At 40.6% G+C, this 25,252-nt stretch overlaps 1 protein-coding gene and 1 long non-coding RNA gene across 3 annotated transcripts in view; one reads left to right on the top strand and one right to left on the bottom strand.

Annotated features, from left to right (window-relative positions):
• HHIP (hedgehog interacting protein) overlaps positions 1 to 11,243 on the bottom strand; it is a 99,747-nt gene extending 88,504 nt beyond the window's left edge. For both annotated transcript variants that reach the window (XM_048846978.2, XM_075127717.1), the window contains exons 1-2: positions 10,526 to 11,243; positions 3,310 to 3,505 (exon numbers count right to left, since the gene is read on the bottom strand). In XM_048846978.2, coding sequence (XP_048702935.1) covers positions 3,310 to 3,505; positions 10,526 to 10,792 — 463 coding nt within the window. In that variant the 5' untranslated portion in view covers positions 10,793 to 11,243. The remainder of the gene's footprint in view (positions 1 to 3,309; positions 3,506 to 10,525) is intronic.
• The window catches only part of LOC125635876 (uncharacterized), a 31,572-nt gene continuing 16,981 nt past the window's right edge, over positions 10,662 to 25,252 (top strand). Inside the window, exon 1 of the long non-coding RNA XR_007356404.2 lies at positions 10,662 to 10,804. This is a non-coding gene — a long non-coding RNA (uncharacterized LOC125635876). The remainder of the gene's footprint in view (positions 10,805 to 25,252) is intronic.

The following is a 25,252-nucleotide window of genomic DNA, read 5'->3' as shown; positions in this document are numbered from 1 at the left end:
AACTGTTGCAGCCTCCACACTGGACATTTTTCGGCTAATACCAAATAACTGTGGAAGTACTTCTGGAATTGCAGTGCAGGGAGTGATTATTCTCCATTTCTGCCATTTTGGTTTGAATGCCACTTGGTTAAAACTCCACATCTAGATTCTCACTTTGGTAACATCTGGAACTGGATGCGCACACAATCACCTCAACCAGTTTCTGTTAAAAACAAGAATAATGGGCACAAGGGGACAGGTAAGCTGTTTAACCCCAGCTAATGTCAGTTTGCTTCCCTGATAGCATTTGGTGCTTCAAAAGTGAAGAAAAATGTGATTTCTAATTCAAAGAAGGGATGTAGGCCCCTTATTTGTAGCAAATCTTCAGCTTGGCTACTGGATTTGGGCACTGAGGATACATTAAAAAGAAAAGGAGTACCTGTGGCACCTTAGAGACTAACCAATTTATTAAAGCATAAGCTTTCGTGAGCTACAGCTCACTATGAAATGAGCTGTAGCTCATGAAAGCTTATGCTTTAATAAACTGGTTAGTCTCTAAGGTGCCACAGGTACTCCTTTTCTTTTTACAGATACAGACTAACACAGCTGCTACTCTGAAACCTGAGGATACATTGTGGACGAATGGAAAAGAATCCTCTCCCCAAGCCATGGAGCAGTTGTGGAGCCACTCTCTAATGAATCAGTCCCATAAGGCTAAGTACCTACTAATATTTTTGACTTGCAGATGGAGAGAGAACTGAATGGATTTCTGATGCTAGTCAGTAATAGAGCTGGTCTGAAAATGAAACTACAATTTAACAAAAAGAAATAGTTTTTTTCCAAAGTTGAAATTTCATTTCAACCAAAAATTGCTCACCAGCTCTTGTCAATAAAATACGTAACCTTCCTATATCACTTTATGGAGTAAAAGCACTTTTGCCATCAATAACTACTCCTTGTAATTCCCCTGTGATGTAGTTGGGTATTATTCCCACTGCACAGATGGAGAAACTGAGGGAGAGAAATTAAATGATGTGCTATGTGCCAAACACTGAGTCACTGGCAGAGCCATGATTAGAACTCAGACCGGTTTACCTCCCAGCCCTGTGCACAGTCCTCCAAGCCACATTGCCTCACAAGAACCTGTTCTTTGCCGTTCATGTCAAGCAATCTAAATAATGAAACATAGGTTGTGGGTTCTTTTTGTTTGTCTTTTCAATACTTGTCAAGTTTGTAAAACTTTCAAGTGGCGGAAACAGATTTCATACGTGGATTATAAAACTCAAATGAACTATGAATTTGCTTTTAAATGTACATGTATATTTTGAGGGACACTCTAGAATTCTATAGGTCACTTCCCCCAAAGTGTGACCTGAATCTCAATACCTTCATGAAATATTAATACATGTGCCAATGACCACTCTGCCAAACAAATCAATTAACTCTGTCCGACATAAGTATGCAACGACTTTCTGTTAGTGCAGCCCACTCTCAGAACAAGTATTTAGAATGATTATTAGCATCTGATTGATGTAGGAAAACTCCTATTCTAGCTAGCTTGTAAGCTCTTTCCTGCAAAGCACAGTGCTCTGTCCAGTGCTAAAGTTATGCTTTCATCTGGTTATCTTTCAAGGCAACCTGGGTGGTCACAAAAAGCACTTGACATCTTGATGCACTTCAGCAGTTTTACATATACACAAACTTTGTAGAAAAATAAATTTGTCATTCATCACCACATATGTTGATCTGGGGAGTGAGGATCCTGAGGCTGTGTAGCTCCTGTGCTGCTCAGCCCATTCCCTCTCTGCCCCCTCCTCCCTCCTTAACTTTTGTTCCCTATAGAGCATTTTTCTCGGAAACTTAGACTCTAATGAAAAGATGATGTAAATGTTCAGCAGAATATACTCATCATTTGGGTTAGTTACAAACTTGTATTTAAAAAAACACTCTTTGTGGTGGCTTCCAGGATGGGCCAAACGTTTACAATATCTACTCTGTTATCTCTGCTCGGCAGGCAGTCTTGGCAACTATGATCTATTCTGCTTTGCTCTGGGGAATGTGATAAAGAGCAAGAAACAGCTGGTTTAAGAAAGCCTTAGAAACATCTCTGTAGTTTATAAAGACAATAATAATATTTTCATATTTGAATGGGTTTAGATACATGTTAAACCACACCAAAGGGAAAAAGCAACTCTATTCAAAATGTTTTTGCAAGTCAATAAGAGAACACTACAGAAAAGTCCTGCATCCCTGTGAGTTCAAAGAAAACAAAGTACATACTGTACCTAAGCAATAAAAGCATTGCCCACTTAAAGCCATACCTATTACACAGCTCAGTTTTACAGAACTGTTCATGTTATAAATGATTATTCGCAAGTTTGTCATGATCTTACCTAACTCAGAACTACATTATTTTCTTTTAAATTTCACTACTCAAAAAAATCCTACTAGTTCAACTTTTTTCTGTGGTGCCAACAGTGTTTGGATAAGGAGAGAGGAACAGTTGAAGAAAGGGCAATCATAATTATATAAATGTTTTAGTCCTGTAATTACTGATGATGTTGTTTAACATAATCTTTTAAGACAATATTTTAACTTTTTAAAAATGCAACTACCTTTGCAGGGCATTTTGGCAATCTTGTGTAAAGGTGATAAGAGTCATTTGTGTGATGGCTACAGGCACCATGGGCCAAATTCCGCTTTTGGTTATGCCAAGGTAAACCACGTGACTATGACAGGACCCTTCAGTGTCAGTTAAGGGCGGAATTTGGTCCCATGTTATTAACAGCATCAATGGAACTGATTTAAAGGGCACTGAAGTCGGTAGAAAGACTCCCACTGATTTCAGTGGGCATTGAATTCTGGTTCATATGTTTAAAAACAAAAATGTATGTGATTACCAAACCAGGAAAGGACACCTTAAATATTCAACATCTTTATACTACCTACACTATACTACAGCTTCTTTTTTTTCACTTTTTAAAAGCGTATCGGTTAGAAGAGCTTTTTTATGGTTGGCTAATTGTTTTTATGCTTTGGGTGAACAAAGTGAAATTTCAATACAGAGAATAACTTATTCTGGTGATTTGAAAAGTTATAACATATATCACTGAGTTTTCTAGAAATTCAAGAGGAGGCTGGGAAGAAAAAACCCAAATATTCACTTGAATAGGAAAGATCTACCTTCATGGTCCTGACTCTACACTCCTTAATGTCTCTGGGGGTTTCCCAATGGAGGACTGCAGGATCTGATCCAATATCTCTTAAGCAATAGAGAGCATTTAAATTTAGACATCTTTTTTTAGTCCATTATTTTGCTATAGTTTTTACCTGGTATTTGACCTCTGCAAGTATAATAGAATTCTTTACAATAGTCTTTGCACAGGAAAGGAAGAGCTAGTTCTCTTTCAGATGCTTCCCCTTTCTCAGGTGAATGGAATAGATTCTGAGCATGTGGTGAGCAGTGTGCACATTTGATTTCTTCCAGTAGCTTCACACATTCTGTGTTGTTGGTAACAGAAAATATCTGCAAGCCACAAACCAGAGACAAATAAACACATGACCTACTTCCCTGTCTTATACAAAAAGATTCTTTGAAATAATGTAAGTAAATCATGCTAATGTAACCAGTACAGTTTTGAATCAGTAAAAGTGCCATATTTTAAGTCACCATGCTAAGTGCAAAATTATTACTATGAAAGAGAATCACATGCAATAAATCCTCAGATTTTAGAGTACTAACAAGTGTTTCTCTTTCCAAATGCAAATTAATTTACTCTCACTAATCAAGCCTGCAAATTCTTAATTGTGTGAGTAATTCTTGATCAGTGGGAATACTCACATAAATAAGGATTACTGGCATAAGCAAGGGCTGCAGGAACAGGCCCTAGGTCCACTTCTCTTATAGGTGATGCTGAAAAATACAACTTCCAAGTCTAAATTACATGCATAAGAGGCTCAGATTAAGAGTTACCTAAAGATTTAAAACTAAATTTCTAAAGTCAGAACACATTAGAAAAACAATCTCCAGGTATTTATAAAATATGCAGGCTTTGGATTGTACTGTGAGCTTACTATTAAACCTCCTTTGGTTGAATTCTCAAAGGGGTTCCTCTGAATTTTCTGCTTTTCAATGCAATTATATTCATGCATATGCCAATGTAAACTGTTGGTAGAAAAAGCCTTAGATTGTCAGTAATTTCTGTTTATATGAAATAGAAAATATGAAATTTTCCTTAACATACAGTCTGTCCTATTATTCAATTTTAACTTTGTTCTGAAAGAAGTCAATATATTATGTATAATACTTACTTAAGCACTACACCATGCTGTATAATTTGTATAAGTAAACACAAGAGCTTGGGGAGTGCAATGTCGGCATATCATGAAAAATAAATGTTAACGGAAAACAGCACATTCTTCACTATTTGTCTGTAATATTATGCACTTCATAACTTATTCTAAACCACATGGTACTAAGGGTTTGGTTTCTGATCTCTCAACCCAAAATTACATTATGGCTCAATCCAGCATTCACTGCAGCCATTGTGAGCTGGATCAGGCCTTATCAGAACATAAAGCACAGCATCTCATTATTACTGACTTAGCATAATTATAAACAATTCTAATATAATTGTTTTTTAAAAAGTGATGCTACAAACATTTTATACAATCTTGCTTCTACCGTGCAAGTTCTCAGATCTCAGAGTGGATTTGATATTACTGTTTTTCACACTGTGAAGGACTCTGTGGTGATTCATTCTACTGTAACAACATTGATTAATTCCTTTCAGAAAACATGCAGTAATTTTGCTAAATTACTCTAGGTAAATCAAATAATTAACTTGCATGGAGATTTTTGGCCCACAATTTGACGCATAATTGCTGTTTGACAGCTCATCAGTCATCAGAATGCCTAAGGCCAGTAATATAATTTTGAACTCATCACTTTATTTTTGGATGAGAATCACATAACTTTGCTCCCACGTATCTGAGAGTGCTTTTTTTTATTATTTTAAATCTGGCAGACAAAATAGTAGCAATAATATGGCATTTTAAAAATCACATACAAAATATTAATAGCAGCAATCCTAATTCTGAATATGACTACCTACTTTTTAAAAAAAATTTTAATTAAGGAAGCATTTCTCAAACTTTTCAAAGCCAGACCCTCTTCAGGAAAATGAAATTAATCATGTCCTATACAACCCATCCATGTGCTGCCAAAGGATCCCCAAAACAAGCAGTCACTCAAAGTAGTCCCATTGGCTGCAATTGGACCCACTAATGTCAGTAAGTAGAACAGTACTTGGCCTGCCTTCTCTGGTAGAATCCTCATTAATTCCAGAGTTTTCTGGTTTGAGTCTGCAGGATCAGGCCCTAAATAGTCTATTCTGTACAGTTCTTATATTGCCATCATTATCATAGTATCTGAGTGCCTTCCAGCAGCGCATTAAGTGACATGACTAACATCAGTCACATGAAGTTGGCTCTCTCTCTTGTCCTTTCTGTACTAAGATAATTGTGTGCGCAGTGTAGTGTTTTGTTTTGGTATGGGGTTGTTTTGTTTTTTAAGTGTACACACTGATACGCGTTTGTATGAGAAGGCAAAGCTGAAGAAGCGCGCCTTGCACTTGGAGTAGAAGGTGGTGAGATTAGTGTTGGCCCTTAGTTCCTCCTGTTCATTCCAGTCTCAGACTAATCCCCAAGAAAGCTCAGTTTCCTGCACAGATGAGCTTTGCCCTTATGGTAGAAAGTTTCATGATGCCCGACCAGCAGAGTTGTCAGCCACAGTCTCCATCCTAGAATTTTAGTTGATCCTTTTAGATATGCTGGGCCCAGGTCATTGAGGGCCTTGAAGATAACAACCAAGATCTTGAACTTGATTTTCTTCTATAGCAAACCAGTGGAGGAGAGATCTTATGTGCATACGGTAGCCCATGCTGCTGAGTACACATTTTGTACTAGTTGGAATTTCCTTCAGGCTGATGGCTTCATGCCTAGGTATATTGCATTGCTGTAGTCCATATGGGAAGGGACAAAGACCAGGCCATTGTTCACCATGATGGAACAGAGTCTCCTAGCCAACCACAGAGGTCAGACAACCTGTGGATGCTGACATGTGAGAGTTTAGCATCAGTGAGGAATCCAGGAGCACTCTTAATCTATGGACTAAATTGCCCAATTTTGAGTATGTATTTACCACCAAGGAAACTACACCATGTTTGCAGACTCTTCAAAGTGCTTTCCTCTGTCCACTAGAATCATCTGTCTTCATCTCTAAACTAATCTCATTCAAGCTCTGGCATACAGTTGGTGGTAGTGGTATGTGGTGAAGCATAGGTCAATAATCAGAGAGGTAAATATTGAGTTTGTTTTCCTCATTAACCCCACAACTGATGCAGGCATATTGCCATAGTTCTATTGGAAGGTACAAAAAGTCAAAAGTTAATTTATTTTTCCTTGTGGAAAATACATTAATTGCTCAGTAATATACAAGTAAAAAATGTTTTCCTCCATTTTAATGGCTAAAGCTAAAACAAAAGGATCCTAATCCTCCTGACCAGCTGCCATCCACGAGAGGTTTGATTTTTAGTCCTTGAGGAATTGAGTCCATCTCTCAATTTTTGGAATGTGTCTTTGTCATATAATAACTAATCAAAAGATTAGGGAATGGGACTCAATAAATTATCTGAAAATCAAGCACAATATTTTTATGTTAAGTTTCATGCTATTTGAGCATAGTAGGATGTTGAAACTTCACTCTGTGTGAGGTCTGCAGTAGAAATACCTATTTGAAGGTAGATAGAGCCATCATTCTAGCTTTGGTTTCAATAAATCAATAGCCTTACTGAAGTCAATTAAACAGATTTAGCCCAAGGCTGAAACACTGTTTAGAACACAGTATTTTCAGTGAACATATAATAATGACCTTTACCTTTAAAACTGACCATATCTTTGGTCTCTTAAAGAAATGCAAAGTAATTTCCTGTATCAATTTTTAAAAGTTATATGTGAAACCATCAAATTTGCAGTGGTTTGCTGTGGAAATCATGTAAAACTTCCAAACATTATTGCAGCATGCCTAATAATGATTATGCCTGCTGCTGACTAATTTACAACATCTGTAAGATCATCCTTTAATCTCTATCCACAGGCAAGTAAGACTGGTAGAAGAAAGGTAAGATAAATACTGGAATACAGGAAAGTACAGCTTACAAGACTGGTTTATCAACAACAAAAATAGTGAAAAGAGGGAGAAACAGAGACACCCACAAGACACAGAAATTCTATACATGTAATATAGCACTCTGTTTTGCACACCCTGTGTTTATTTTATTTGACAAAAAATAGTGTGGGTTTGATGTTAACAGCAAAAATGTATGGCAGTGAATTAAGATGTTTCATTAAACTGTATTTGGTATATAAGCAATTATTTCTAAAAATCATATGCCTACAAGGTTGTTCAGCTGTTGGGTTGAACATATGTTTCTTCTGTACTATAGTGCTGGATTATGTCATTAAAGAGTTCAGTTTCAATTTTAGGCTAATATGTAAATAGATCATTGTACCAAGGCAGCTGTTAAAGGGACCCCAAGATGAGTTATTTGTTTAGTTGGATGTGTTCAACAATAGCCTTTGTTTGTGAAAGAGCCAGAGCAAACAAATGATTGTAAAAGGGCACACTTGAAAACAATTTCTTTTCACCCATTCCTTGACAGCCTTGGCTGTGAAACCATCCAAGGTAGAGAGGGCTTCTGTGCCTATCAGGCTATACGCAAACCTTCAAAAACTCTGGTGTCACAATATTTGATTCTGGCTTTAGTGAACCTAGTGGTAAAATGGGGATATTCTAGAAAGCTAGAAGACAAAGAGTTAAATGCCACATTATGCAAAAATATTACTAAAGACATTCTAATTTTGTCTGTTTGTTAAAGCAGTGCCCTTTATTGCTGCTTTGCTGTGCTTAAGGGACTGGGAGTGTTGTCATCATAAAGACAGATCAATAATTTGATCATAAAATTGTCTCAAGGCTGACACACAGCATCTTAACCAAGAAGCTAATCTGAAATTGAAAATGCCTGCTGAGCGAGCTCAAATTGCTATAGAAAAAGCTAATGTTCAGATTCCTATTAATGGCATATACACTCAATCCTGTGGATTAATATGACTCTATATCACATTATAGACCTGTTCAGCTTTTGGAGCCCTTGTGTAATATAGTGCTGAAAACCCACTTTTTACAAAGTTCCCTCCAAGTTTTTTGTATGATATTGTAATGTCTCTTGTGGAATGGTCACTACTTCTATCAAGTATAAATGACATGTATTTTGGAAAATTGTCTAAATATGTATTTACGTGATAAAACAGATTTAAGATAGCTGTAACCACTGACATTTAATGGATAAATAACGTGGTTTTAAAACCTTTTGGAATAATATCCACTAAAAAGTGTAAATCTATATTTATAAGGTAAGTTTAAATGCTTAGAAATAGATGTTATGGTATATTGTTTTGAAACTTCATACACTTCAAGGATTTGTTTATTACTATCTACAAAACAAAGAAATTAAACAAAAGATATATTCAAAAAACGCAAAGGGACAAAGCCCCACAATAACTAGGAAATTCAAAATTGTCTTAACTCCATTTTTAATTCACCACATTAAACCAACTATTGCAGGGGTCTCCAAACAGTGGGTGATCTCACATAACATATGTGCTGCAATACCTATATATTACAAACAGGGTGAGTTAAGGACATATTTTCCAGTCCTGAGTCTGACTTTTGTGCACTTCAATTAGGCTCTTAAGGTTATCTGAATGTAGTTATTTTGTATTTTAATTGAATTACCACACAGGAGCTTAATGACACTGTCTCTGGACAGCATGAAGAAATATATCTGCCCTGAATCTCAAACTACTGCTGCATATGGTAAGAATAAAGAGAGAGCTGCAGCTGAAAACCTGCAGTAAGACTGTTCTCACTCATCTGGGAATAGAGGGGGTAGGACAAATGCTCCCTCAAAAGGCATGAACATTTGGACAGAGCTGGGGACTGAAGGAGAATGATGTTCTCCAGTTTCACCCATTAGTGAACCAACTAACAAACACAATGGTGTTGTTGTTATTCTTTTTCCATAAGCAACAGGACTCTGTGTGTGGGCAGCAGTTTAGTGGGGAGGAGGATAAGTCGACCCCTTTTTGTCCTATTGATTTTTTCCTATTTGCATGACTTGAGCAAATTAAATGATGCAATATGGCTTTTTGTTACAAAACAAAGTGAGAGATACCACCCAGACACATATGTTGATTCGTAGAAGCTGTTTACATGAGAATGGAGTGAAATCTACCGTGAACTGAGCATAAAAATTCGATTCAGGCTGGGTATTTTTTTTTTATTATGCTTGGGCCAGCAAGACTGAAACACAAGTTTTCCAAGAGTCTCTCAGACCTTGACAACTACAGTGTTGTAACTGAGGAATTCTTAATTAAACCTAAACTGGGGAGGGGAAAGTGAAGGGGGTGGAGGGGAAGAGAAGACACCTGATTGTTTATTTCACGTGCAGTGATTCTTAATGACATTATTCAGGAATTTCCATCTCTGTGTACACACTTAATATCATTGCCCTGCTTATCCAATAAGATCCTGCAGAATTATATCTGGACAACTTAGAGAAATCACAAACACATTAATACATAGAAATTAAGCTACTAAAGGAAGCATAAATTAAATATTTTAAAATTCCAATGAGATACTTTTCAAGCAACTCAATTTTAAATTAGGCATATGCATTGTCACATAGTGTGAAAGGGCAAATATCTCATGCCATCCTGTGTGAGATCAATAACAGTGGAGTCCCTTTCATCGGATACAGGTAATCGTGTGTAACACAAGAGCCTTGACTAGAGATCACTAAGCTCTGATGCACCAGCACCATCTACTATCCAAATCCTTCACTGACCAAACACGTGGAGAAAATTGTACAGGCTTTTTTACCCCCAGAAAAATAAACCAGAAACCACCGTCAAGTTAATTCACAGTTTCACTGTTGCCAATGCACAAACTTAATCCAAAAAAGCCATTCAAGTCTTTCTTCTTCTCAAACCATCCCCTCAGCACAGGGTCCTTGTACCTGAAGCCCATGTTTCGTGAGAAAGGGGCACTGCCAATAAACATGCAGCAGTGCACGGAGCTGCTGATTTGAGTAAGACGGGACGATCTGAATGAGTAAGATTTGTAAGATCTCATGGAAACTCGCACATTTGTAAAAACCCTTCGTTGTGAGAGGGAGAGAACTTTCTTTTAAAAATACCTTCCCAACTGACTAAGCCTCCCTTCAGATGAACAGCTCTGGAGAGAGGTCTATGTAACTCTCAAGGAAATAAACCAGGATCGCTTTAACGCTTCTATTTTATTAGATCAGACCCCTCCACCCTCCCAAACAGTAATGGGTCAAACCCATGTTGCTAGATCAAACCAGACACCACCCAGCAGGTTAGCAGTGAGTTTGCATCCATGCAAAAAGCCTCATGTGGTGCCTACCTTAGTCTCAACGTGCAGCAGCCCCTGACTGTCAGTCCTGGAGCAACAGGACAGGCGAGGGTACAAGCCACGACACATCATCTCCCCTCCGCTCGCAGACTCCAGGAACATCATCCTCCTGTCTCGCTTTTTCAGGCGCCTCGGTGGGTTACCATTCAGGCACTTTCTCCTCCTTGCACCACTCTCCCCAAACTTGGCATCCCCCTCAAAGAAGCACAGAACCACGGCCACCAGCAGCAGTTTAAACGGGAGCATCTTCAGCATCATGCCTTGGACCGTGTGAGTGGAAAAAACAAACCAAACCTCTCCCCCCCCCCTCCCCGATGGATTTTCTTTTTGCGCTTCAAAGCAGGAAATCAGCAGCCCCAAAACGGGGGGAGGGCTGGAGAGTGATGATGGTAAAAAAAAAAAATCTAAAGGGCAAAGAACTCCCCCCACCCACCCACCCCCCACAAAAACCGGCTTAGTGGGAGGATGCTCAGGAGCTGTGGGGCTAAAGTTGTGCAAGTGACAGAGATTTAGTAATTGGTGCTGTTGCGCCCTGCTGGTGAGAGCTGGGCCAAGGGCCCCCACCCTTGCTGCAGTGGGAGGCGGCGGCGGCGGCGGCAGCAGCTCACTTGTCCCATAGAAAGGATGTTCTCTAGGTAGGACAGTAGCAGCCGCCTGGCTGGGGTGATGCCTCCTCCTCCGCGGCCGGCGGTGGCTGCAGCTCACTACGGCTCTCATGTTTCGCTCCCTCTTTTCTTCTTTTTAAGCAGCGCGCGGGGAGGTGCTGCCACCGCGCGCCCCTTCACGTCACCGAGAGGCACGGGGGAAGGCGCGCGCTGGCGCGCGCGCAGGGCAAGCGGACGGGCGGGGGGGAACGGGCCAGGGACTGGGTAGACGTGCGCGAGAGCCCGCCGCCCTGCAGGGGAGGGCTCAGGCTGGCTGCGGGGTGCCGCGGCAGCAGCTGCAGTGGGGCAGAGCGCTCCGGGCTAGAGCCGGAGCCTGCTGATTTTTGACCCCAGCGCCCCACATTACCACGGGGGAGACAGACCAAGTCTGGCCGCTCCTGCTGCACCAGCCGCCCAGACAAACGCCCAGCCGGACCCCAACGCATCTTAGTGCAACAGCACGGAGCCAACCTGCATCCCACACCTAACCGCCGCTGGGTCCTGCCCCGGGGGCTCCACCCTCTCCAACTCCTTATGCGTGCACAGAGCCACCAGGAGCCAGGTAGCTCGAGCTTTTTCTTTTCCCCAGGAGAACGCGGTCTAGCGGTCAGCGCAGGGGAGACACAAGAGTAGGAGTCTGTTCCCAGGTGTGCCACTGACTCACTGTGTGACCTTGGACACATCACTGTGCTGCTCTGTGCCTCAGTTTCTCAGCTGTCCTAGAATCATAGAATCTCAGGGTTGGAGGGGACCTCAGGAGGTCATCTAGTCCAACCCCCTGCTCAAAGCAGGACCAATCCCCAATTTCTGCTCCAGAGCCCTAAATGGCCCCTCAAGGATTGAACTCACAACCCCCTGGTTTAGCAGGCCAATGCTCAAACCACTGAGCTATCCCTTTCCCCCAAACAACTGTCACACAGAACGGCCCCCTCAAGGATTGAACTCAAAACCCTGGGTTTAGCAGGCCAATGCTCAACCCAATGGTCAACCCACTGAGCTATCCCTCCCCTGGGTTTGAAATTGAAGTGACATAACACCAGGGGTTTCTTGAGGCAGAGTGTGCTCCTAATGAACTTGAGAGGAAGTGGACACTTGGAGCTGGGGGGGTTGGGGAGTGTGATTCCCAGCTGGAGGAGACATACTTGAGCTAACTCTCATGGAGTCAGAGAGCTAAAAATGGTAGCTGCAGAACTGCAAACTGAGGGACTAGCTACTCTGAGTATGTGCCTAGGAGGGTGGCTAGCCCATCCAGCAGTGGGTCAATGCTCTGGGTGGCTAGCCTGGTCCCACTGCTACATTCTATTTTTAGCATGCTAGCTCCATGAAAGCTAGCCCCAGCTTGGAATTGCACCCCCTCACCCCAAGTAGAACTATACCCTCTGTTCATTAGGAGCAAATAGTTGCAGGTGGGCACGATTCTCATTCTTGGGCTGTGCACAGGAAAGCTGTGCTGGGATCAGTAGAATTAAAAGGTATCCTTTCTACACATTTCAGCCTCAGAGCACAGCACGGGATGCGCTCCCAATCCCTTCTGCAAAGGGCATGCACGTGTGTATTTGTTCCGTTACACACCACAGTTTGTGCTGAAACAGAGAGTTCCTGTGGTGAACCAAATCTGAGTTACTGAGTTAAACAGTATCAACTGAACTCAGTAGGCCTAAGTAACGAGGGCAAGATCGGATCCATAGATTACTTGGATGGACAAATGTAAAAAATAGTGCCTCTTCCCTTAGTCTTCTTTCTTTAAGGCAAGGGCTTCCTAACTACTTTTGGCTAGTATACCCTACCACTGACTCCCCATCCAATTGTGAACACTCTCACCTGCCACAGAGTTTGAGCTTCAAGTATAACAGTTACAGGTCCTGTTTCATTAATGCAGCATGAAGTTAAATAAAGGTTAAGTTGAACAAGAGAAACTTTATTAAACCCTGTGCACTGCTCTGCTCATATGGTTGAGTTGCTTCCAGGTTACTGCACCTGTTCTCCAGTTCCCCAAGTGTCCTGTTCATAACAGTCCCAGCATGGAATATGGACTTCAGTTCCATTGATCATGATTAGGGCCCTGTGGAAATCACTATTTTTTAAAAGAAAATTCATGACAGTGTAAATGGAAAAGTATTGAATTTTACAAAATATGCACAGAATGAATGTAACTCAGCAAACGTAGTCAATTTTAATAATGGAATGAATTTCATTGACAAACTTTAGTCAGTGTATCTGCAGAATACTGATTAAATTTGCAGGTGACGTTCATTTCCTCTTTGTAACTGACTAAGCTTTCTGGTAATTCATTCCATCCTTGACATTGTCTAAGTTTGCACACAGAAGTCTGTTTTCCACATAGACATGTGCACAGCACTGTAAGGTAATATTTTAAAAATTGCAGTTTGGGGGCATTTTTGTGATTTCCATGCCCTCCATGAAATCGGGATTTACATAGGACCCTAATTGTGAAACACCATTCTATTTTACAAACGTATTAATATAAACATTAAAAACAAATAACTGACACCCAGGCTCACTCTGCATGTGCCTTTGGCAGAGGTTGATAGCACATACCTATGTTGGAGTCTTCCCTTTATCACAGACTCAGCTGGCTCCATTGTCTATGAGGTAGTTGATCTCCTCAACAGGCAACCACGCCTCCTTTTTCTGTCTTCCTGTCACCTGTCTCCGAGTCTAGCAAACTATCTGTCTGAGGAGTTGGCCTCCAGATTGTTCTCTATCTCTCCGTTCTGTGATGATCTGTATATCTCTGTAGGCTTTCTCTCGGTGTGGTGTCTGCTGGCTCGTAAGTGTCTCCTGTTCCTTCAGCTTACTTGTCCCTCTTGCATAATCATCTTGTATGATCTTGGTACCACTGCACTACTCACAACCCCTTTAGTTCATTCCTTCTGGTGTGTCTCAAATGGATGGAGACTCACAGGAGTGCCTGTCTCCAGGCCCAGTCAGTCTTTGGCTGACCTGTTGTACTCTATTACCACTTCCTCTGATTGTTGGCCATCTCCTCTCAGAGGAGTTCCCAACCCTCTGGCTGCAAAATGTCTTGCCTCATTGGTAGCAGGGTTTTGGTCCTCTTTCCATCAGTGCCTGTGCTGGATTGTTTTGGCATCCATGTGCTGTGGTATTCCTACGTGCTAAAAATGCTAAGAAGGGATATGAACCAGAAGAAACAGCTTTGCGTAACAGTCTCTTAGCTGTTTTCACAGCTGATTCTTCCTGGTCGGTTTCCGACAGCAGTACATTTCTTTTCCACTGTTGTACTAAAATGCACTTCTTACTCATTCAGTTAGAATTAAACATTTGGTAAGAGCAGGAAATCACCACACTGGGTATTGTATAAATAGCTCAGACTTTACGCCATCGTTCCCTGGATCTCCACTTTTTAACAATGGAAGACAAACTTTCATTTCCCCCAAATGGAGTATACCATTAGATTGTCCTCCTATCACCTTTGTACTGCCACAGTGTCTTTCAAATCTACTTTATTATTTCATATTCATACTTCAGTAGAACCCAGAGGCTCAAATCAGGTTTAGGCCCCCATTGTGCTGATCATTATACAGATAAGTACAAGAACATGGGCTGTGCCCCACAGATCTTAAAGTCCAGGATTATAAATACATTAAACTTATTATTAAGCTTATTAAAATACTGTAATCATGTTTCCACTTCAAACAATATCTCAGTTCCAAAGCATACGTATATTTAAGAGACGCAGCACAGGCTCTCACCTGTAATCTCTAAAGGCCTAAAAGGTCTGAGAGTCTGTTACTTCAGATGCTTCCTCACCCCCTCGTTACAATGTGGCAGTATAAATTCATTGATGAATAATTTTTGTTGCTGCCGGAAACTCAACTGAGTAGAGGTATCAGTCCTGCAAATACCCCGCTGCAGCCAGCACTGAATTTCTCTGTGGGTACTAAAGCTGCACTTTCCCAGCATGAAACATCCATGGAGGTGGCAGTCAAATTCTTATTGGAGTGCAGTGAGCTTCCCTAAGTCTGCTAGGATGAATCTAGCCAAGTGCCTTGACAACCTGACCTACCTCTGAAACCTGGCTTGTCTACATGGTGGGTAATGCACACTAACATTGAACCTTAATCGGTTCAGTAGATTCTGGTGACTTTAATGTAGTGCTGTTTGAAAGAATACTATATTAAAGCACACTAGGGCTTTAGTGCAAACCATCAGGGTCTACACAATCTAATTAATGCACAACACATTAGTGTGTTTTAGAACTAACACATCTCTAAAGCACATTACCCCATCATATAGAGAAAGCTACAGTGGCCATCACCATTTTGATATATTGCCATCTTAGCCGTGCCAGTACTTCCTCAAATGAAATCCTTGTGTTAACCAACACCGTCAAAGTCTCGCAAGTACTGCCTCTAAAAAGGTCCTACTTCCATTAGCAACATAAAATCCTAGCAGGTCCAAGATATGTAACATACCGGTATGTGAGACATTTGAAGCATGTGGGAGTGAATAGCCAGGGCACTTTTTAGCAGTCAGCTAGGTAGAGTATTTCAATATTCACCTACCTCGAATGTGACTGCTCTATTAGCCCTTCAGCTCTTTTCTATTGTGTGAATAATACACATTCTAAAATATTTATAGATATGCATAGAGTTGAAGAGTTACATTTGTCTGACAAATCATTATTATCAATAATGGTAATATCTAGCTCTTATCTAGTGTTTGTTATCTAGATCTCAAAGCACTTTACAAAGGAAGTCAATATCATTATCCCCATTTTATAGATGGGGAAACTGAGGCATAAGGGGGGACATGATTTGTCCAAATAAATCAGTGGCAGAGCCAGAAATTAAACCAAGGTCTCCTGAGTCCCCTCCCGCCCCTCCTCTCACCCCTCCACCCCCTCCCCGCCGCTCCCAATTTCACTTGGCCACACTGCCTCTTGATTTTTTTATTTTCATGTTAGAATATGGTTATTTTGTGAACTTTCATACTGGTGAAAAATTAATGTTATCCCATATAATAAGACAAATTGCAATGCTATGGTACCTTCTCAACTTGTGAGCTTCAACATGCTTTACAAACAATAAGCCTCATTCTAAACCCTTCTTACAAGGTCAGTACATGTTTAAAGTCTTTAATGTATTACAGTTAATGTAAGCGTACTGACTTGCTGCAGATTGGCTTCTGAGGAAACTGGTTTCCAAACAGAGGGGTCTGTTATGGTGTGTTGATTGGAACTGGATTGGTTTTATTTATCTTAGGTACCCAAGTGCCTTCCTAATGGGTGCCCCTTTATTTATTTTTAAATAAACACAAACCACAGTTCTGTTCTGTAGATATGAAAATGGCTGGGGAAAACTGAGGCACAGAGAGGTTAAGCAATTTGCCCAGATTCACACAGGAAGTATGGAGGAGCTGAGAACAAAATATAGGTTTAATAATAATAATTAGTAATATAATTAATAATATTTAGCACTTATTTGGTTCCTTACCCTGTTCACAAAATCTCAGTGAGTTAGGCAAATAGGCATTATACCCATTTAAACAATGAGGACATTGGGGCAAAACCTCATCCTTCTGCTCTCAGAAGATTTAAATATAAATGTTTTCTCAATTAAGGATTAATTTACATTATACAGATTTCTATTTATGAGTTAACTGGAAAGTACTGTTTCCTCTAAAACACTTAATTTTCCAAAGTTTTATGGTGAATGAACCAAATGGAGCTCCTTTCTACTGTAAAAAAACCCCAGTAAGCACTCATCAGCTGAGTTTCTGCTCACTTTGAGAACTACATTTAGTGATAATGAACATATTTACATGCTAAATCTGAGGTTTTCAGCATTCTATTTAATTCTGATAAAAGGGAGCTTGACCTCCAAATATATAAACCAGCTTGAGAGAATTACAATTTAAAGTGTAAGAAATGGTAGAAACATAGGACCACTTGCTAGTCAAATCGTATCTTTGGCAGCGTCCAATAGAGGATGCCATTGAGTTAAACCTCTGCTCCCTCTTCCCCTGTTACATATCAGACAGACAACTAAGTCAGCTATCTAAACACAATTCCCAATCTCTTTAAAAAAGTTTATTAAAACTTTAACAAAAGATGTCCCTATCTTAAAACACTGGTAACTTTAGAATTTCTACCTATCCACTCAGCTGTGTCAAAATAATTTAACTCTGAAGGCTTCCATACTACTTCATTGATTTCTTGGTGCTTGGTGCACTCTTGGGGAACATGCTGCTGTCACTTAGAACAATGTTTCTCCAACAAGTGTCTGTACAGATTGCCAGCTTCTGAGGCAAACAAATGCCCTTGATTTTGAAGTGAAAACCCTCTGAAAAGCTATACTTGCTGGAGCGGCACACATGCTCCCCCTGGAACAGACCAAGCAGTGTGAGTTTATATAATAATCTTCAGTTCCATTGCCTTCAGTTCCTTCCAACTGCCACAGACAAGATAGTTGGAATACCCTTTGCTCCTCCCTTCATCAAGCATATTCATATTAACTTGTTGTCAACAATCACATAATTGCATTTTCCAATTAGCTTTTTGTTTTGTTAGCAGCAGGGTAGTTAGTTGAGCCTGCATTATTGTTAAATTCTGAAGGTTATTCTGTCGCAGTCGTTGGTTGTGTCAATCAGATTTACTGTTCGGTTCCAATATGAAGGACTTAAGAAAACTGAAGTGAGTCTGCAAATTCAAGCTCATGATAGAGATGTCAGCTTCTATAATCCCCTCCTAGAATTACAGGATTGGTTTGGGGCTCTCAAACTCAAAGATGCATATTTCCACTCATCCTTCAGGGGAATATGGAGGAAGTATCTAAGATTTTGTATCGGAAAGGACCACTATTAGAACAAAGTGCACCGTTTTGGACTACTATGAATCTTCATCAAGTGCCTGGTGGAAGTGGAAGCCCACTTGCACCAGAGGATTCATAGCCATATTTGACTGACTGACTGACTGATAAAAACCACCAATCAGCCCAAGGAGTACATGTTGCTCTGCAAACAATATACTCTCTTATTAAAATATGTTTCAGTCAGTGGGTCTGATAAACCAACATGCATACCAACCCCAAAGACATCTTTTATGAGAGCCACCATTGATTACATGACAGGTACAGCATATTCATGACAGGACCGATTTATGGAGATAGTCTATCCCATTTAATTAATACACAGAATGAAGTTCCATACGGCGAATACAGTCTATTTCTTGTGTTTGTATAGCATCTAGCACAGTGAGGTTCCAATTTTTGTTGGGGCCTCTAACACTGCTGCAATACAAATAACAAAGAATGGTATTTTTCTTTTGGATTCTAGGATTCATGGTCTCTTGCACATTTAAATCACTTTGTTTGCCAGACTCAGGACAAAGCCCCTGCAGTAGGGGTTAAGGATATTCTACTTACCTCAGTTAGACAACATCTAGTCTGCAGTGACCATTCCTTGGGAAATTAGGGATTCCCTCACATATGGAAAGAACTATAAAGGGTAGAACAGCTCATCCTTAAGAACATTTGATAGTAATTGTAATATATGCCTCAAGCTATAGGATGGGGTGCTTAAATCAATCACCTGATTATAAAAAGAATTTGAGAGCTTGCAAAAGCCATGGCTGTGTATAAAATTCTGTAGTTAAGGGCAATTCACCTGGTTTTCAAAGCCTTTCTTCTGCACACTGGCTAGAAAATAATCCAAGTTCTGACAGATGACACTACTGAAATGTATTACATCAAACAACAGGTGAAAGCTCATAGCAGTCTGTTACGTCAAGAAGCAGTTCAATTCTGGAAGTGCTTCATCCATTATCAGATATTTCCTGTTGCTGTACATTTTCCAGGAAAGGTCCTTGCAGATGGTGTGCAGTGGAATCAGTGTCCAACGTGAATAGTAAGTGATAGATACAGAAGTTGGAACATTTTTTCATGGATATACTACTTACTTATTTACGACAAAAGTGAACATCAACTGTCATCACTTCTGCTCCAGATGAGGAAGAGGTGTTGGTTCCCTAAGTGATATTTTTCTGCTGGACTAAAGCAATGTGTTATTCAATGCATTTATCTCTGATTTTTGAAAATAATTAAGAAGATAAAATAGGACAACAGGTTTGTGGATACTGCCTGACTGGGCATGTCATTTCTCATACCTTGTCCTTCTAGTCCAGTTTGAGTCCTGGCTCTTTTAGAATTCCTGTCATAGCTGACAGCATGAATCAGGAAACCTTAAGCGATTTGGACCATGAGCGCACTAAGAAGGAGCAGCATATTCTTTTGCAAAGTCACAGGCTATCTACAAGGGAAACTTATGCAATAAACTGGAAGATGTTTTTTATTAGGACTGTCCAGAAACAGATGGTTCAGCATCTGCTACGGTTTCTCCTATCCTGGGCTATGTATTATTATTATTTATTATTTTATTATTTTATTTTATCTTTAAAGTGTGGCTTGGTCTTAAGTTCACTCGAAGTTCATCCGATGTCCATATCAGCTTATGTCTCCATCTAAGTATCTTCTTTGTTCATACATCTTATAGTTAAGTGATTTCTGAAAGGAATGATTTACACCTTTCCTCCTGTGTGTAAACCTACCAACAACTATATAGATCTAGTTGTTACCAAATTAATGGAGTCTTTGTCTAAACCTTTAGGAGAATATTCACTGTCCCATCTGTCCTTGAAGACTGCATTCTTGGCAGCAATAACACCAGCTGGGAGAATCAGTGAGCTCCAGACCTAATGTTTGATCTGCCTTATACTGTGTTCAATAAGGGAAAACATTGCTTCCACAAACTAAATTCCTAACCAAACTGTCGCCTACATTTCATTTTAATTATAGCAGGTGCTTCCAGTCCTCCCTTACTCTCTACACACACTCTCTCTCTCTCACGCATGCGCGCACGCACAAACAGGTTTAGATTGGGCTACAGGAGTTAGGGACGGTGTCTGAACCATAGTTAGCGGAGGCTTAGGTCTCATGTCACAAAGATATTGGCTGTGTCTTCCCTGCAGAGTTAACTCAAGTTATCTACACTCAAGTTAACGCAAAGGTCAGGAAAGTTCCTTTGGGTACTGGGTATATTAGTGAGGGGTAATATGGACATAGTTCCTTTGCAGGATTATGTGGCAGCCCTTAAAAGAGCCTTTGTGTCTGTTCATTCATGGAGGGTGCAAGGTCTGTTTCAAGTTAGTTAAGAAGTGGAACTACTGCACTACTATTCAGAATGACGGACGTAGCTTAGCATGATTGATTCAGCATCACTGTAGCATGTAGAGCTATGGTTTGAGTCAAGGGGTTTCATAGTTTTCACCACCTGAACTTCTTACATAAGACGGACATCAGAATCTGTACCTAGAGAAACAAATTGGAACATGGAGATTGGCGCTGACTTCTTGGATGTCAGAGAATTCATCATCAGTGACACAATATGTGTCTCGGGGAGCTGGGGAAGTCTTTTCTGTTGCACTGTTGATGACTGACAAGATCTCAGTTCTGAGATGCATTGTCTCTCTTGGGGAGTTTGTCATGGGGCCATGGTAGGCTGATTCTTCTTCCATGACTGTTTGGGACAGATCTACAAAGTGAAGGTGGCCTTTGAAAGTTGTAAAGAAATAAGGTTACTCTCAAAGATCCAATAGCAGCAGTGGGAGGAACAAGTGTGCTTTTATAGATGCCAATAGTGGGCACTGAGCATGTGTGACCAAGAACCCCTTAATGTCAGCTGGCAAGGGGATTACAGGAAAGTCCTGATTCTGGTCTGCACATTCTGTTCACCAAGGAATGCCATGTGAGGTCTTAAATAAAAGCCAGTGTCACACTGGTCATCAATACCATTGTGAAATAGATGTACAGATACTGTATAAGGAACTATGTGTATACATGGAAAATATATTCTTAGATTCTGTATCAAGGCATGAGTCACCAGGAGAAGGGAAGAAACAGGTTTTCTGTCAGACAAGAGATGCTTATTTATCTGTCACTCTGTCGGATGTAAATTAAGCATTGTACGCTAACACAATGGATGCCCATTTATATATAAAGTTATTGGAGAGATGCTGAGTGAACAGAGAAGCAGCACTCAGGAACAACAAGCCATGAGGGAGAGGGGTATAGTGTCTCTGAGTACAGACAATGAACTTTGGGGATATGTGTAGAAGGCAAAGAAAACACCCCCTTATCCTGCACCTAGGAAGGAAACAGGCAGTTTTTTTCTATACATGAAAACAAGATTTCAGCCAATCTTGTTCAAAAGTTGCAAAGGACTTTTGAGGGTAAGATAAACTTCTTTAGACAGTTAAGTTTGGTTTCTAGAAAGCATGTTATGATTTTGTTTTATGTGTAACCAGTTGTTTCCAATACTCTTCCTCATTATCACTTGAATTGTGAATCTTTGATAATAAGTTTATTCTGTTTTTCATTGTAAATACATCTAAATCTTGTGATATTAAGCAAGGTACTGATCCTGAGTTGAATCATACAGTCTGGTGTGTACTGTTCAGAGGTGAAAGTCAGTCGAGTGACTTACTGATACTCTGGGGCTAGCTCTGGGCCCCGGAAGGGGCGGGGCCTAGGGCGGAAGGGGCGGGGTTGAGGGGGTCAGAGCCAGCTCCAGCCCACCCTGTACGGTAAGTGCCCCCCCCGCCACCGGGGTAGCAGCAGCAGCTCGGAGCTCCGGGGGCTATTTAAAGGACCCGGGGCTCCCCTCTTCTACCGCCCTGGCCCTTTAAATAGCCGCCGGAGCCCTGGGGAAGCGGCGGGGCTCCAGCGGCTATTTAAAGGACCGGGGCGGCAGAGGCAGCTGGAGCCCCGGCCCCTTAAATAGCCCCCGGAGCCCCCGCTACCCTAGGGCTCCGGGGGCTATTTAAAGGGCCCGCTGCTCCCCTGCTTCTACCGCCCCGGTCCTTTAAATAGCTGCCAGAGCCCTGGAGTAGCGGCGGTGGGGCTCCAGCGGCTATTTAAAGGGCTCAGGCGGTAGAAGCAGGGGAGCCACAGGTCCTTTAAATAGCTGCCGGAGCCCTGTAGCCGCTACCCCAGGGCTCCAGCAGCGGGGCTCTGGAGGCAATTTAAAGGGCCTGGGGCTCCAACCACTGCTGGGAGCCCCAGGCCCTCTAAATTGCCCCCTGGGGAAGCCAGGCTGCCCCAGTACAGTGCACCGGCTCTTACAGGGCGTACCAGCTTACTTTCACCTCTGGTACTGTTCCATTGGGGACAGCAGACCTGGTGTTTCTGTGAGTGATCAGTGGATAAGGGGCTGGGCACTACAGGGGAATACTTCAAAGGAACTCGTGGACTGGGGTGCACCTATTGTTAACCTGCAAGGCAAAGTAAGGACTGGCATAGCCCAGAGGAGAGTGCTAACAGGCTGGTGGGGTCAGGGAGCTGACACCCAGTTAAGCACAAGCAAGACTCCCTAATACTGGAGGCAGGGTGATAACAAGGTGACTCACAGTCCTATGTACCCCAAGAACCTTTGCAGCATGTCACAGATTGGATATTTGTCCTAGTTAGATTGCCAGGAGCAAGGTCTACAGCCAAGTTCACTTTACACTGAAGTGGGAGGAGCAAAGGTGAGTGAAATTCAGAAACAGCAATGCATACCTTAGCATCTCAATCAGGGTGGATTTGGTTTAAATCACTAGTCAGGAAGACTTGATTTAATCATGGATTTCTACATAAAAGTGCATTCTTGTTGGTTGTTAGAACCTGAATGCATATTCTTCACAACTCAGAGATAGATGTAGGTTTCATTTTTAGAAGGTACATACTGTACATTTTTTAAGTGATTTATTTTGAAAACTTTTCAGATTAGTTTTAGAGCTATATCAGAAAATGAATGATTGTTTGGTTATTTCATTTACCAAAGGTAATTGAAGCAGATATTTATGAAGTCATTGGGAGGTGAACTATCTCCAGTTCAATAGGTTAATCATTAATATTTGGAGGATTTTCTTGCCATGCTGTATTAGGAGGAGAACATCACCAGATAGACATTTAAATTGTTTTATTAACTAAAACAACAACGTTATGTATTCTGGATTTTTCCTTCAACACCAAACATATAATATTTTAACAAAACAAGCATATGAATTTTTGAATTTAGTTAAACATTCAAGTTTTTTAAAATCAGATTTATTTTTGTTAAAATTATTTTTTAACTAAAATAGTTAAATGAAATATTTAAAAAACAAAACAAAAATTTAATCAACTATGTCAGCCAGGTCAACATGAGAAACTTAAAATATTGGCTTCTGCAGCTAACTCAGTCGTCTTCACCTTCATTTTCCTATTTGTTCATAATCTGGAAAAGAAAAACAAGTTTTCCTGCTTTTTCAGGTCCCAAACTATTTCTCAGTTTGGAATGAATTAGTCCAAAGGAAGAAAATATTCTTTCTACACCAGTCAAAGAAGCTACTGCTGTTAAAAGTGAGATTATCACTTCAACTGTCTCTGAATCCAAATGCTTAAGTGACTTCCACCAGTTCACTGGTGTGACTTTCTTTAAAACATCAGCAGCAAACATATATTTCTTGAATGGTTCTTATTCCCAAACTGGGTCTCTTTTAGAGCCTGCTGCCATTATAGGTTTTTCCTTCTAGTGAGAGAATGGTATGGTAGATCTCAAATCAATGAAAGCTACATTCAGAAAGACCTCAAGACTTCTGGAATATGCTGCTCAAACAGTTTCACTTTTGTTTCTGCTATCTGTCCCCTCCTTTTCACATTTATCTCCAGACTTCTTCTCTTTGTCCAAATCTATTCCGCCCCCAACAGTCTTCTATTAATTAAACTTTTTGAAACTTTGTGCTTTTAGAGAGCGGTAAGGAATTGACTCTGTGTACACAATTTTTCAGAGAGACAATAGGGTTGAGGTCTGTTATTTCTCACCTTGATATATTATTTATTTATTTTAAAGCATTTTTGCTGTTAACAAGCATGTTATCTCTGGAGACAGAAATCCACAGTTTGAGAACTGCAAAACTAAGCATCTCTGATGGTATCTTCTAGACTGAGCACTGAGTCCCATTGCGTGGATAGAAAGATTAACCTAAATAATCTATACAGAAGCCTCTGGAACCCTATACAATTGGGTCCCTAATCCATGAACTATTGGAACTCATTTCAAAACTGTTCTTAAATATTACATGAATATATTGTCTCATACTATAGAATTAGAATTATAATCCCTATTCCATGATGAGATATCTTTGATCTATAATGTATCTTAATTAAAACTATCTTTAGATAGGTTTTTTTCCCTAAAAAAGCATTTTATCAAAAAAAATCCAATTTAAATAAAAAAATCTGATTTTTTTATTTTTTTTTAAAAAATCACTGATTTTTATCCACCCTGATCTCAACAGAGGAGAGCAAAAGCAGAATCTGTGCTATGGTTATGATCATGACGGAGATCAAAGCATTGGATAGATAGAAAGTAGTAGTTTCTAATAGTTCCTAAGAAGAGAATATTTACCTGTAACTGATTTTTTGGCAATACAGCTGTGTAAGCACAGATCCAACAAAGGTCTCCGAGTGCAGAGCTTATTGCCTATCTCTGCTTCATGCACTTCTACACTTGCTCTGTCTAAAGCCACGCTGTGCTGTTCTGGTGCCTCCTTATTCCAGTTCATACAGTATACATACCACCTCTGTACATTCAGAGGCACGTGTCTTCATTGATCCTAAGGGATGACAAGTGGGAAAGGAGAGGGCTTGTGTCCAGATTACAGTAACATTTAACAGGGAAGTAAGGAAAAAGTGCCTCCTCATACCTTTGCTATGGTATGGGATATGTGCAAGGTAATTAGTAAGGAACAGCCATGGCTACCTTATTGGTGATGCTGAGCACTGGGAAGTATATTGTGTTGTGGCTCCTGTGAGTAGTCTCGGAGGCAGGGTACTGTAATAGTGAACCCCAGGGGCCAAGAGTATTCCAGAAGTAGCTCCTTTCAGAAGAAATGTGGTGGGTCTAAAAAGAGCCTTTGCATCTGGCTGTGGAAATCCACAGGAGAGAAATTGGATTCCTGGTCTGTTGAATAGCCATCACAAAAGTATTCTGCAGTGGGACTGCCCGTACTCAA

The sequence above is a fragment of the Caretta caretta genome, chromosome 4, assembly GCF_965140235.1.
Source record: "Caretta caretta isolate rCarCar2 chromosome 4, rCarCar1.hap1, whole genome shotgun sequence".
NCBI lineage: Eukaryota > Metazoa > Chordata > Testudines > Cheloniidae > Caretta > Caretta caretta.
This window is presented reverse-complemented; position numbering and strand designations above follow the sequence as displayed.